The 14045-nt window shown below is 37.8% G+C and overlaps 2 protein-coding genes across 2 annotated transcripts in view; one reads left to right on the plus strand and one right to left on the minus strand.

Moving 5' to 3' along the window:
- LOC117628738 (kinetochore protein SPC25 homolog) overlaps nucleotides 1-1502 on the minus strand; it is a 2786-nt gene extending 1284 nt beyond the window's left edge. The window contains exons 1-5 of the mRNA XM_034361249.1: nucleotides 1253-1502; nucleotides 958-1023; nucleotides 560-706; nucleotides 217-315; nucleotides 54-143 (exon numbers count right to left, since the gene is read on the minus strand). Coding sequence (XP_034217140.1) covers nucleotides 54-143; nucleotides 217-315; nucleotides 560-706; nucleotides 958-1023; nucleotides 1253-1421 — 571 coding nt within the window. The 5' untranslated portion in view covers nucleotides 1422-1502. The remainder of the gene's footprint in view (nucleotides 1-53; nucleotides 144-216; nucleotides 316-559; nucleotides 707-957; nucleotides 1024-1252) is intronic.
- A 6098-nt stretch (nucleotides 1503-7600) lies between these two features.
- Nucleotides 7601-12165, plus strand: LOC117628430 (LRR receptor-like serine/threonine-protein kinase). Its single transcript, XM_034360889.1, has 2 exons — nucleotides 7601-10919; nucleotides 11486-12165. Exons 1-2 carry the CDS (start codon nucleotides 8051-8053, stop codon nucleotides 11968-11970), a joined length of 3354 nt encoding a protein of 1117 aa, XP_034216780.1. The 5' UTR covers nucleotides 7601-8050; the 3' UTR covers nucleotides 11971-12165.
- Nucleotides 12166-14045: the final 1880 nt, after the last annotated feature.

Below are 14045 nucleotides of genomic sequence, written 5' to 3' on the forward strand. Positions count from 1 at the left end.
TCAGATATACATTAAACATCAAACTATAACCCATAAATAAGTGCAAAGCTTACATGTGTAAGTATCATTTGCATGGCGGACAGTGAAAGAGAACTCCTGATTTGGATTTTTTGAACAAATGTTCTTGAATGTGAATTTTACCCCTAATGACAGAAGTTGTAAGTCATTCTCCACATATATCACAAAAATGTTGCACAATCAAATGATGTCAATTACCATGTCCGCCTTCAATATGAAAACCAAGAATCCTATTATACCACGAGATGGCCTCTTGAATTTCATCCTTACTGTCTTGGTTAAACTCTTCTTCAGATTCTGCCAAAGTTTTGATGTTACTAAAAGTTTTTTTGAAAAAAAAAAGAAAAGGAAATATGGCGCAAAAGAAGTTGTCAACACAATTATACATTCCTTTCCTGCAAAATGCAGTCTCCCTCCATTAAGCCACAATGCGATCAAATAAATAACAAAAGTTAAACTATTGATAAGTATTTAAATCGATATAAGGCTATAAGCAAAAGGCAACAATGACTCCAATCACTGAAACAATTAAGGAACTTACCGGTAGATTGCTGAGAAAGAATTGCAGCATATTCATCCCTCGTATCCCTTCGATCTTGCACTGTTCTTTTAATTTCTTCAATCCTAGCTTTCCTAGCAGCAATGGCGTCCATCAATGCCATCCGCTTAGCCTCTTTACGGGTCTTCACTACAAAAATTTTAATAAAAAAAATACTAACACAGGTTAATTTGAAATAAATAATCATTAAAAAAAACAAAGATTTCAGCTAATTAGAGTAAGGGCAGCAATGGCAATGGAAATGAATGCATATCATGAATGTTGAGTTGAAGATTAGCTTCAGGGTTATTAGTACTAAATAATAATCAGTGTCATTAACTTCGAAATTTCAAATTCAAATTTATCACTTACAGAAGCAAAATAGAAGCAGAGATAGATACCTGCTAGGGCTTTAAACAATTCATCCTCAGCTTCCCTCAACTTAGCTTTAGCCTCTCCTACTTTACCTGTAATTGTTGGAAAGAAATTAGATTTCAGTCAAATTGAGATTCACAATAATGTGGAGCGGCAGCCCTCTCGTGGATCCAATCTGAAACCCTAATTTTGCACGAACCATACATTGCCTAAAAACTCAAATTACGCACGAACCACAAGACTAAACCCTAAATTTAAGTATCTTCAAGAAACAAATAGATTCATCGAGTAAACCACAGAGAGTTAAACGAGAAGCTGGACCTTGGTATCGGAGGGTTTCTTGCACTGTGGCGCGGATCGAAGCCAGGTCGCCCTGAAACGAGGCCGTGAAGGTATCCATGTTCTGCTGCAGAATCGGAATCTCCTTCTCGCAGGCCATCCGTAGCGACTCCATCTTGGTCCGTACGGACTCCTCCGGTTGGCTGTCCATTGCTGCAAGACTGACGAGTGAGTCACCCCGAGTTCAGAGTTTTGTTTTATTTAAATAAAATTCGCATTTAAATCCCGCCAATTTCATTTTCATTAGTGGGGGGAAGAAAGATGTGTGATAAACCGGGCCGTTTTGGGGTGCGCAGATATATTGGGCTTTTGGGTGGCATTAGATTGGGCTTTTTCGGAATTTTATATTCTTGAATGGTGGAGTGATCAAATTATTGGGTGCATAGTAAATGGCTCTCTGAGGTCTCAGATTATTGGGAGGGAAGGGATTGTCTTCTTTTGATAGCAGAGAAAATCATACCAAGCAGCTTGAACAATACAAATCTAGGAGCGTCCAGTTTTGGTCCAAGTCAAGGAGCTTGTAGATAATGAACAAAAATCAAGTAGATTATGGTAGAGAAAATTATAGTAGAAGATTCGAATCCGCATACATAAGCGTGTGAAAATGAAAAACTTGAGAATTAATTAAGAATTCTTTGACCTTATTGACCAATATTATCGTTTGAGCTGGGTAAGAACATGTAAGACCCACTGGATATTATCAAATGCAGGTTACTTGAATTACAAATATTCCTAAAAAGTAAAATTATTGTATGAAAAAATTGTATAAAAAATAAAAAAAAGAGTCGTAAATGATTGCCTGTATGTTCATGAGCTGACTTCTACAAAAATTAAGGATATTTTTTTAATTAATCCAATTATAGATTGATTCAATAAACCTCCGCTAATCACCTCGTTTTGTTGTCGTTGGGCACATGCCATTCATTCATTACCAATCTATGTAAGTCTATATATTAGGTTTGACCATTTAATTTTGAATTTCGAAGTCAATTGATGTCGTATTAGAATATGAACATCCAACCTAATTAATTTGAAATTAACGGAGATGCGAACAAAAAGCTTCAAAACCACCATGCAAGCCCTACCAGCCGTCCAGTTCTTACGTATGTGAGATAATGTTGTCAACATTATGGACAAAGCTTTCTTGCATGATATCATAATTTCCGGTCTTAAAGAGATAAAGCTATGCATATATATGTTTAAACAATGTTAATTATATACAAAGCGCCGAAAGAAGAAAAGCTAATTAGGCCATTAACCTTGAAAGAAGGGAAGAACATTCCATGAATTGAAAGCGATACAACAAAAACCCACCAACACATAAAGAGCAGCAAAGAGATAAAAAGCTAGGGCAAATCATGCCTCTCAAAGTCAAGGGAAAGAATAGTTAATCTTCATAAAGTGTTTAAAATATGAGATTAATTACAATAATGCACGTAATTAACTTCCTAACTGATGATGATGACACATACATATCAATCAAATTAATGAACTTAATTCATTCCACTCGTGTTGTTGTTGATCCAATGGGCCATGCCATGGATGCGAATATGAATGTACTTGGAAAATGCAAAAGTTTGTCGGTCAAAAAATTATCATGGTTCTTGGATCTTTTTTGCTCAATTATTGTTGAAAAACTTTTAATATATACAATGAGAGCCTGTTTGCGTTGCACCACGCAAGAGGGATTGGCAATATTTGTGTCTACATTTTAATTAACAAATGCTGCCTAACAAAGCATATACATTTCGAATATCCAACATCTTGTTCTTTCCTTTAAGCTAATTTTTAGAGAGGCTAATTTCATTACATATGCAATCACATACTCGAGACACCAGTTGAATTCTTCTCATATTTGGTATCACATTGTTCCAAATTTAGTTCTCCATGCTCTTAAATTTGATTCGCGTGGATGAGGTAGGTTACCCTCGTAGTTTTTGCTTTGTAATTTTATTTTGCTTATGAAAAAAAGAAAGTAATATTATACTAGACAATTGGGCATTTTCCACGTGGACAAAGAAAGCATACATCAAAAACTCCGAATTATAAAATATATGTAGAGTTGTTGCGATTTACAGCAATAATGCGTTCTTATTTAAACCCAAAAAAAATAAAGGAAGCATAAGAAAAACATAAAGGACACTTGGTGGGGGAAAAAAACATAAAGAAATGAAAAGAAGTTTGACTGCTAAAGATTTGGGACAAATTATAAGATGAGAGATGTGCAAATCTTCCATTAGTATGCGTCTTAGACCACTAATTAAGTAGGATATATTGAAATATTTGATTAAATTCGATTGGATCGGTCAAATTAGGCGAATTGGATTAGATCTTGTACACCTATAATGCTATATTTATATATCGATATGATTTAACATTTTATATACGAACATATTCTCGTGCATGCTTCAAAAATTAAAATTAAAATCACTTATTTTTGTTTTCTTTGACGAATGATAATACTGATTCGCTAATTATTAGAAAACATTAATTTATTAATGTAAAGCACTGATAAGGGACGTGTATGTATTTTATAAAATAAAGTGGAGATCCATGTCAAGTCAAGTATATTCATATAAGTTTCTAGATTTTGTTGGAGGACTTCACAGCGGAATTCAATTCATAGTTTGGTTGGTCTTTGGTGATTCATGTTCTTTTTTTTAATATATAAATAAATCAATTCTTTTTTGTTTACCATTTCCAAATTTCTGTTTTATTATAACGAAAACATAAATTCTCAGTTTGTATAAACTATTATTAATGTATAGACTCAAATAATTGAGGTCACATAGATATAGAATGATGTACAATTTTACATGTTATGTTATACAAATATAATTTATGGTGTATTTACTAATAAGGAATTGAAATTTTCATCAAAAATTGAATTCCGCATGATTTATGTGTTTACTTTATATCAATGAATTAAAAAGTAAGCGGGGCTCACACAAAATCAGGAATTCTCAATTCTTTGGTGTGATGTGGTATTCTAATTCCTAGATAACTAACTCATTATGAATTCATTTTTTTTATACCCATTATATCATCACACAATTTTTAAAAATTTCAAATTTGTCATTTACTTCAACCCAACAACGAGGACATCTTTAGTAATTAGTATCACTTATACTCCAATTTCATATGGTTTCGTAAACAACTTCAATAGGAATTCGGAATCTAACTCTCTTCAATCCATATAATTTAGTAAACAACGTCAATAGGAATCCGAATCTAATTCTCCTCAATCCAACTCTTCCTCAATTCAATTCTTCCTAATCCAATTACGGACTATTTAGGAATTTTGCTGTGATGTCATTTAAATTATTGGGTTGACAACACATACCACTTGGTAAGATCATACATCACTACTTTATTATTTGAGGACATTTTTGCGAATGAAGACTTAAAAAATAAACGATTCACATTATCAAATAAATTATAAAGTGGACAAAAATAAGTAATTATAATTACTGGTAACGATTAAAACGTACGTGAAATCGGACATGAATAATATTAGACAAGGGACTCATTCTCATCTTGAATTTGTGTGACATGCTAACATAAACAGTAGTCTCTAGCCAATATTGAAAGCTTTTTAGATCTAATCATTCCAACAAGGAACGGAACTATCTTCTATATTTCATAAACTAGAAGAAGAAGAAGATGAAAAACACCTGATAATATTTGTTATCCACGATAAATTCTTAATCTGCCTGCCGACTTTATCCCCACTTGTCTACGTACTTGCACACTCAAAGCCAATTTCAGTCATATCATGTCAATTAATCGGTTGAATAATGCTATATTCATGTTTTGTATAGATGGCCCTAAATTTTGTTTTGTGCGGTTCAATTATCAGTGTTAATTATGATTTTTTTTTTCTTTCGGAAAAAGAATGCCAAAAGACTAATGCACGTGCATTGTCGTGTGTGTATTACTGTTAATGCATGCGAAGTTCACAATTGAATCAACATATATTTACGGATGATAGCAAAATCCATTGCAAAATATTAAATATACATATTTTAGACTTTTAAATTTGGGATAATAAATTGATTTTATATGCAAACCCTACAGAAGAAGGTGACAGGGTGACCCTAACATGCATATGCGTCATGGCCCCAAACCCAGAATAGCTCAAATCAAATGAAAAGAAATTGGTGAAATGCTGAAAGCTAAAAGCTAAAAGCTAAATGGCCTTACCCACTTTGCAGCTTTGGCCGAATCCATTATGTGCACATGATGTGCTTAGCTTCAGTCTCCATGCAATTATATCCACCAAGATTGGCTCTCAAAATGTACTACCACATTTTCTATTTTGTGTATAGCCCATCTATGTATCAAAATAACCTTCAATCTATTTTTCTGAATGTCTAAAGCGATATTGGAGGAATAATAGGCAATCGAACTTAGTATGCAGGTAGATATTCTTAACCAATTAAACTACAATAAGTGCTTACAAATTTATAAATATATATTAAAATGATTTTACACTTAGATTCGATTGACAATTCTAAATGCATATGTATCACACACTAACTTGTCTAACAAGATAACATTAAGGCGTTGTATGTGATGGTTCTCTGTTTTTTTTTATTTGTATATATATATATATACAAATCGATATTAAAGAGGCAAGGGCAAGAACTACACTACGCCTAGTGCTGGGAAGAAAAAAAAAAACTAACTTTTTAGGCATTATACCTCAGTTTACATAAATTAGACCCATTCATTTAAGCAAAATTAGCCTATAACTAAACATATCCCTAGTTAGCTTCAAGTTTTCTCTGTTAAGAAAATGAATATAATTTTATTTAGATTTTTATCCATATAAGAAATAATAGTCCATCCCTATAAAAATTATTGATTCCGCCCTTGAGAGGCGATTAATCGAACACAAAACCTCATCATTTTCTTTTGACAAGTTTAGTTCAAGCATATGGATTTTCAGTAGTGGTAGATAGCAAATATTATAGAAGACAAATTAAGGAAATTAGTTGAGATGTATATATATTAGGGTAGTGGCACGTCCAACTTTTGATGGGGTGTGCTTTGTCTCTTTCCCTTTGCCAACGACAATGCAAAAAGACTGAATAACACAGAAAGCTGTGCCCTACACCATGGCCGGTTAGGCCCCATAATATAAACCTCTCTCTCTCTCTCTCTCTCTCTCTCTCTCCCCTCTTGTGCAAGACCAAAACCTTCTCTCATCTCGTGCTTAGATTCATATATATTATTAAAATAATATTATCAACCTCTTCTCAGGGAAGTCACGAGCCTGCAAGCAAGCAGCAGCAGCCATTATGTGTGAACAGATAATCAACAGATCAATCCTAATATAATTAACCTAAATGATTCTTATATTCTCATCAGTATGGCCTCCCTCCCTCTTGCACACCACATCACGCGACCAGATTTAAGTATTTAATATAAATATGGTGCCAGTTTAGTGGGTTGCAGAAGACCACCAAGTCAATAGTCCCCAGCACTATAAATCTGGTTAATTATTAATTATAATGGGATAAAAGGGTATTATATTTTGAACTTGTAAGTTGTATATATCACGTATATGAAAACTACACAATTGGATATAGTGAGTTTACTGTTTGATTCTTATCCAGAGGAATAATTCTAAAAGATATGAAATTCATTAGTTCAAATTACATATATATAGATTCTTATCCGTGTAATTTTTTACCATCTATTCCTGCTTTTCTTCTTATTTACTACAGCATTCACACGATAATAATATACAAACATTGAAATGAAAGAATAAATGAATCAGTGATGTAATATTTTTTTGGAGAAGTACTTAAATGCAGCGCATATATATATATATATATATTCTGATGTAGATTTAGATCTAAATCTGAGGTCAGTTTTAACGTTCAAATTATGAATGGTGTTTAAATTAATGTGGGACATGGAGCAGATGTAATTATAGTATTGGTAGCCTCCTCTTGCAGAGTTTTCAGCTTTGTTTTTCTTTTGCAGCTTTTTAAAAACTTTTAAAGGGTGACTTTGGATTGGAGGCATATTTTCTGATTTACAAATTGCAATATGCCAAATTGCCAATTCTCAATTAAAAAAAACTAAAATTTAGAGGTGGAAAAGATTTCACTGCTGCGTAGGAATTTGATGCAACATCCAACTCCACCACCAAGAACAGAGGATGAGTCGGACTCCTCCATATGCTAGTTGGCCAAATATGAAGCAACTGACAAAACCCAGTAAGCTCAAGGATATTATTCTTTTTCTTTTCTGCATTTTCTTATGTATAAAAAAATAGAAATAGAAAAAGAAAAATCCAATCCAAGAGAAAGTGAAAGGTCATTGTTTTTGTATAAGGCCCGAATAAAAAGGGAAAAAAAGTATCATCAGACTAAAAAAAATTTACAGACAAAAGTCACAGACCCAAGCAAAGCAAGCACCCATCTCTCTCTCTCTCTCTCTCTCTCTCTCTCTCTCTCTTTCCTTTTTTTGAATAAAAAACAGTTAGCCCTTCGCTTCCCCCCACCTCTCCTCCTACCATAAACAAATGCAGAAAAAACAACCATCTAAAATTCCATTTCACTCTGCACCAACATCATGGCCTAGCTGTTCTTGGATCCGGAGATTTTGGGTCTTTCAATTTGTTATGCAGAGCTATTTCAAATAATATACAGATAGCCCACCAGACATGATTGGGTTCCTCTCATTGTCCCTCCCTCCTAGGCTCCTCAGACCAGACCCTTCTTTCGCTTCCTTTTGTTGGAGTCTGTAGCTCAACTGTTTGTTGTAATGCCTGTATATCCATGGCCCCTCCTCCTCCTCTCCTCCTTCTTCCTAGTCTTCCTCTCTGTTTCTCCTCTGGCTTTGGCCCTCAACCCACAAGGCCAAGCTCTGTTTTCATGGAAGCAGAGCATCAATGGCTCCACTGAGGCCTTGAGGAACTGGAACCCAAGTGATCAAAATCCATGTGGGTGGTTTGGTGTCACCTGCAACCTCAACAACCAAGTTGTGGAATTGAATTTGAAGTACCTTGATTTGCTGGGCAAGCTCCCTTCCAATTTCACCTCATTGTCAACCATTAGCAAGCTTACTCTCTCAGGCACAAACCTCACTGGTTCAATACCAAAGCAAATTTCAACTCTCCAAGAGCTTACTCTCTTGGACCTGAGCGACAATGCATTGAGCGGAGAAATCCCAGTTGAGATCTGCTCACTGCCAAAGCTTGAACAGCTCTACCTCAGCACGAACCGATTAGAGGGCTCAATCCCAATCGAAATCGGCAACCTCACAAGCTTGAAATGGCTGGTTCTGTTCGACAATCAGCTTAGCGGGAGCCTCCCCAGTTCGACAGGCAACCTGCACAATCTTCAAGTGATCAGAGCTGGTGGGAACAAGAACTTAGAAGGCCCTCTGCCTCACGAGATTGGAAACTGCAACAATTTGGTCATGCTGGGATTAGCAGAAACAAGTATATCAGGCTCCCTCCCTTCAACCCTTGGCCTCTTAAAAAAACTCGAAACACTCGCAATCTACACAGCCTTGCTCTCGGGGCCGATCCCCCCTGAACTCGGAGACTGCTCCGAGCTCCGGGATATCTATTTGTATGAGAACTCGATAACGGGATCGGTCCCGAGCCAATTGGGCAACATAAACAACCTTCAAAACCTTCTCCTGTGGCAGAACAACTTGGTTGGGGTCCTACCTCCAGAGCTCGGAAACTGCCTCCAGCTGCAAGTCATCGACATCTCCATGAACTCATTGACTGGAAGCATACCGCAGTCTTTCGGAAACTTGACTTCGCTTCAAGAACTACAGCTGAGCGTTAATCAAATATCGGGCGAGATTCCGGCCCAACTCGGAAACTGCCGAAAACTTACTCACATCGAGCTCGATAACAATCAGATCACCGGTTCGATCCCGGCCGAGTTCGGGAACTTATCCAATCTCACTCTGCTCTTCTTGTGGCAAAACAAGCTTGAAGGAACCGTTCCGTCGTCGATTTCCAACTCTCTAAATCTAGAGGCCCTTGATTTGTCGCAGAACGGTTTGAATGGTCCGGTTCCCGGAGGGCTCTTCAATCTCCAAAAGCTCACGAAGCTTCTGCTCCTATCGAACAACTTCTCTGGCGAAATACCGCCAGAGATTGGAAACTGCTCGTCGTTGATTCGATTTCGAGCTAGCGGCAACAAGCTCACGGGAGCTATCCCTCCGCAAATCGGGAAGTTGAAGAACTTGAATTTCTTGGATCTTGGATCGAATCGGCTCACCCGAACTATACCGGAGGAGATCTCCAGCTGCCGGAATCTGACATTTCTCGACCTGCATTCCAATTCGATTGGGGGAAATTTGCCCGGAAGTATTGCTCAGCTCGTGTCTCTCCAATTCGTTGATTTCTCGGATAATTTGATCGAAGGGACTTTGAGTGCGGGACTCGGATCGCTGAGTTCACTCACCAAGCTCGTTTTGGGGAAGAACCAGTTTACAGGTGCGATTCCGAGTGAACTCGGTTCGTGCCCGAAGCTACAGTTACTGGACCTGAGCGGGAACGAGCTCACAGGGAATATTCCGGCAAGCTTAGGCAAGATTCCGGCGCTCGAAATCGCTCTGAACCTGAGCTGGAACCAACTCTCCGGCGATATACCGAAGGAGTTCGCCGACTTGGACAAGCTCGGGATTCTAGACGTCTCTCACAACCAGCTCACCGGCGACCTCCAATTTCTCGCAGCCATGCAGAATCTCGTGGTCCTCAACGTCTCGCACAACAACTTCTCGGGGCGCGTCCCGGACACGCCCTTCTTCGCGAAGCTTCCCTTGAGCGTCTTGTCAAGCAACCCCTCGCTCTGCTTCTCCGGCAACAACCAGTGCGCGGAGAACAGCGACAATACCCGCGGTGGGTCCCGCAGGCGCAATGTAGCAGCGCGCGTGGCCATGGTGGTGCTACTGTGCACCGCGTGCGCACTCCTCTTAGCGGCCTTCTACATCATCCTTGGAGCCAAGAGACGGGGCCCACCGGGTCTGTTCGGCGGATCCCACGAGCCCGACCCGGAGGACGACAGCGAGGTCGACGTGGGCCCGCCGTGGGAGGTGACGCTGTACCAGAAGCTCGAACTGTCAATTGTTGAAGTGGCGCGAAGCTTAACCCCTTGCAATGTCATAGGGCGGGGCCGATCCGGCGTCGTTTATCAAGTCACCATCCCCTCGGGTCTTTCTCTCGCGGTAAAAAGGTTCCGTACGTCAGAGAAATACTCGGCGTCCGCATTTTCCTCGGAGATTGCCACGTTGGCAAGAATACGACACCGTAACATCGTACGGTTACTAGGTTGGGGCGCGAACCGGAGGACGAAGTTACTGTTCTACGACTATTTGGCCAACGGTAATTTGGGTTCGTTATTGCACGAGGGGTCCGCAGGATTAGTGGAGTGGGACAGCCGGTTCAGGATAGCGCTGGGCGTGGCGGAGGGATTGGCATATTTGCACCACGATTGCCAGCCGGCTATCTTGCACCGGGACGTGAAGGCCCAGAACATTTTGCTAGGGGATCGATACGAGGGCGTTTTGGCGGACTTTGGGCTCGCTAGGTTGGTTGAGGAGGACGATCAAAACGGTCCCTTTTCAGCCAATCCCCAATTTGCTGGGTCGTACGGCTACATTGCGCCTGGTAAGTTAAAAAAGTTCTAACTTTTTAATATCGTTTTCGTTGTCTTTTAATCATGGGTTTTACTTTTCACCATCGTTTTCATTGCTCAATTATGTGATTCTTAAGATTGACTTGTAATCTTGGTAATTAGACTTGTAATTCTTGAAGATACATGTTTGGATGAATTTGACGGATTAGACATGCGAATATGACAGATGTTCCATCATTTCTGAAATGGGTCCGTCCTTGCTATTTTCTCAAACTAAAGCAACATGGGGTTTTGCAGTACAGCTTTAGTAGACCCTTGTAATTGCAGGTTTTCTTGTTGCTTTTAGTGTTTGTTCTGTGAAATCACAATGATGATCGCAAATGCTGCTGGTTTTGGAAAAGAAACTTCAACTGTTTGACATGACATGACATTCGCTTTGCATTAGCTTATGTCCAAAAACATCACATTCTTGGTGCTTTGGCTGGATGCTTACTTTTTACAGCAATCTTTTCTGCATTTGTTATCCTCTCAATCTTGCATTGTTTAATTTCTTCCACACTGTAACGCTGACTTTAAATTTAAATGTTAATTTGAACAGAATATGCTTGCATGCTAAAAATTACTGCAAAAAGCGATGTCTATAGCTATGGGGTGGTGCTTTTGGAGATCATAACTGGGAAAAAGCCTGTAGACCCATCGTTCACAGATGGCCAACATGTGATTCAGTGGGTTCGAGACCACCTCAAGAGCAAGAAGGACCCAGTGGAGATTCTTGATCCTAAGCTTCAAGGCTACCCGGACACTCAGATACAAGAAATGCTCCAAGCTCTTGGAATCTCACTCCTCTGTACCAGCAACAGGGCAGAGGATCGCCCAACAATGAAGGATGTGGCAGCATTGCTAAGAGAGATTCGACACGATCAGCCCCCGGCTGGAGGCGAGGCACATAAGCCGGCGAGCAATGCCTTGAAAAATTCATCCTCTTCAGTCACACCAGCTCAATTGCTTCAACTGCAAGGCTCTTCACCTTGCTCACTTGCTTACTCATCTGCTTCAGCTGGTTATCTGTCAGGAACCCAATAACAATGTCATAATGTTAGGATTAGGGGTGATATTATTAATTATTATTATTATTATTTGTAGGATTAGGGTAGCAAAGCAAGAGTAGTAATATGGTAAACTGATAGCACAAGTTGATCGGCATATTGATTGTACAGCAACTTGATGACATTATTGTACTTGTAGTGATGAATAATATGAATGAGGCCATTTCTTGAATTTCTATTTGCTTCATATACTGTGATTTATCGATTTATTTATGTGCGTATGAACGATTGTAAACAATTAGACGTTCAATTTTTTTCCGATATGTATTAATCAAAGGCGTTGTCATTGAAGAAGACACTTAATTATACAAGACAATGAGAGAGAGAAGGAGAGAAAGGGGACAACAAAACTACTGTTTGCTTGAATGTAAAGTCATTTTCCATGATTTCTTTCTCCAAAAAGGAGCAAGGAGGGGATGTGTGGATGGATGCTTGTGTTGTGTGCATGCAACTTGCAATTGTTTCCTTCTTTTTATTTTTTTATATTTTATGATTACAAATTCACGTGTTGTTGTGTGCTGCAAACTTGGTAAAGAATTTTGCTCTTCTTGGGGATGTGAAAGAAAAGAAGAAAGGTAGGGATGTGCAGGGACGGATCCAGGAATTTTCCTTGCGGGGGTCAACGTCTAAAAGGGTAAAAACTTTATATACAAAATAAACCCATAAAAATGAAACGATAATTTATAATTCATAATTAATAGAAAAAATCACATTACAATTGTCCACGACGAGTTTTCATATTCTGAAAACGTCCCATTATAGTTTCATTATCAATACAAACAAACACGTCTTTCTCAATATAAACAAGTAAGCTATCACTCAACCATTGATCTCCCATTCGGTTGCGAAGTGGACCTTTGATAACATTCATAGCAGAAAATGCTCTCTCCACTGAAGCAGTTGCAACTGGTAAAGTTAAGGCTAATGTCAGAAGCAAATAGACATAATTAAATGTTCTATGCAACCCTTTATACAAGAATTATATATGTATCATGAACTGTGATATTTTGTCGTGACAATTACATGTTAGACCATGGATGGATCCATGAATTTTCCTTTCAGGGTCAACGTCTAAAAAGCTAAAAAATTTCTATACAAAATAGATCCATAAATTTTTTTATATTAAAAAAACCCTTAATTTATTCAAACTAACAGTAACTAACCAAAATTAAACCTCCTTGGCAAAAAACAAAAAAAAAAAAAACCTCAACAACTAATCAAGAAAAACATCAATATTTATCCCATAAAAATAAAACGATAAATTATCATTCATATATAATTCACTGAGAAAACAACATTACAAACCACATATTAAATCAATCCACCATATTTTTATTAACTATATTAACCAATCCACAAAAACAAAAACCTTATATTAAAATGCACAAAGATTCAACTCCTAAAGTAACAAACTTTAAACCTATCAACCTACTAAGAAATATTATAAACATTGCAGGACAGTCGGCGATGTAATTTATCTCGGTTACAATTATATCGATGTATTAAAAATATTGAAAAAAATAAAAGCAAGACAAAAACAAATTATAAAATTGAATGAGCTAAAATTATGTAATAAAGAAAAATACATGAAAAGGAAAAAAAATGTAAAATAAAAAGTAAACACAAGTACAGAGCAAAAGGAAAAAACTGAAATGAAAAAGAAGAGAAAAAGCAAGATTGGGAAAGAGAAAAAAAAATTGAAAACATAATAGCATATTGCGTTTGAAATGTCCAATGTATTGGGGATTGTGAGCTTTATCGGGTAGCAAGCTCCATTGCTTGCTGTTGCCCCTGTTTATTTTAATATGTTTATAAATAAAAAATAAAAAAAATAAAAAACTTAAATGAAACGGTGTCGTTTCTCCATGAATCATAAGACGAAAAAAAAGAAGCGCTCCGCGTGCAATGCCGCTTGCTGCGCTGAAGTTGAAGTTGCTGCAATCCTTTGAGGCATTTCCTCGAACAGATGGCGGGCATGAATTGGCCAGCCATCCAGCCATTGCAGGGGTCAATTTTTCTTCCTCTAGTGGCGGATTCCGGAGTTGCAGGGGT

The sequence above is a fragment of the Prunus dulcis genome, chromosome 5 (genome assembly GCF_902201215.1).
Source record: "Prunus dulcis chromosome 5, ALMONDv2, whole genome shotgun sequence".
NCBI classification, from domain to species: Eukaryota; Viridiplantae; Streptophyta; class Magnoliopsida; order Rosales; family Rosaceae; genus Prunus; species Prunus dulcis.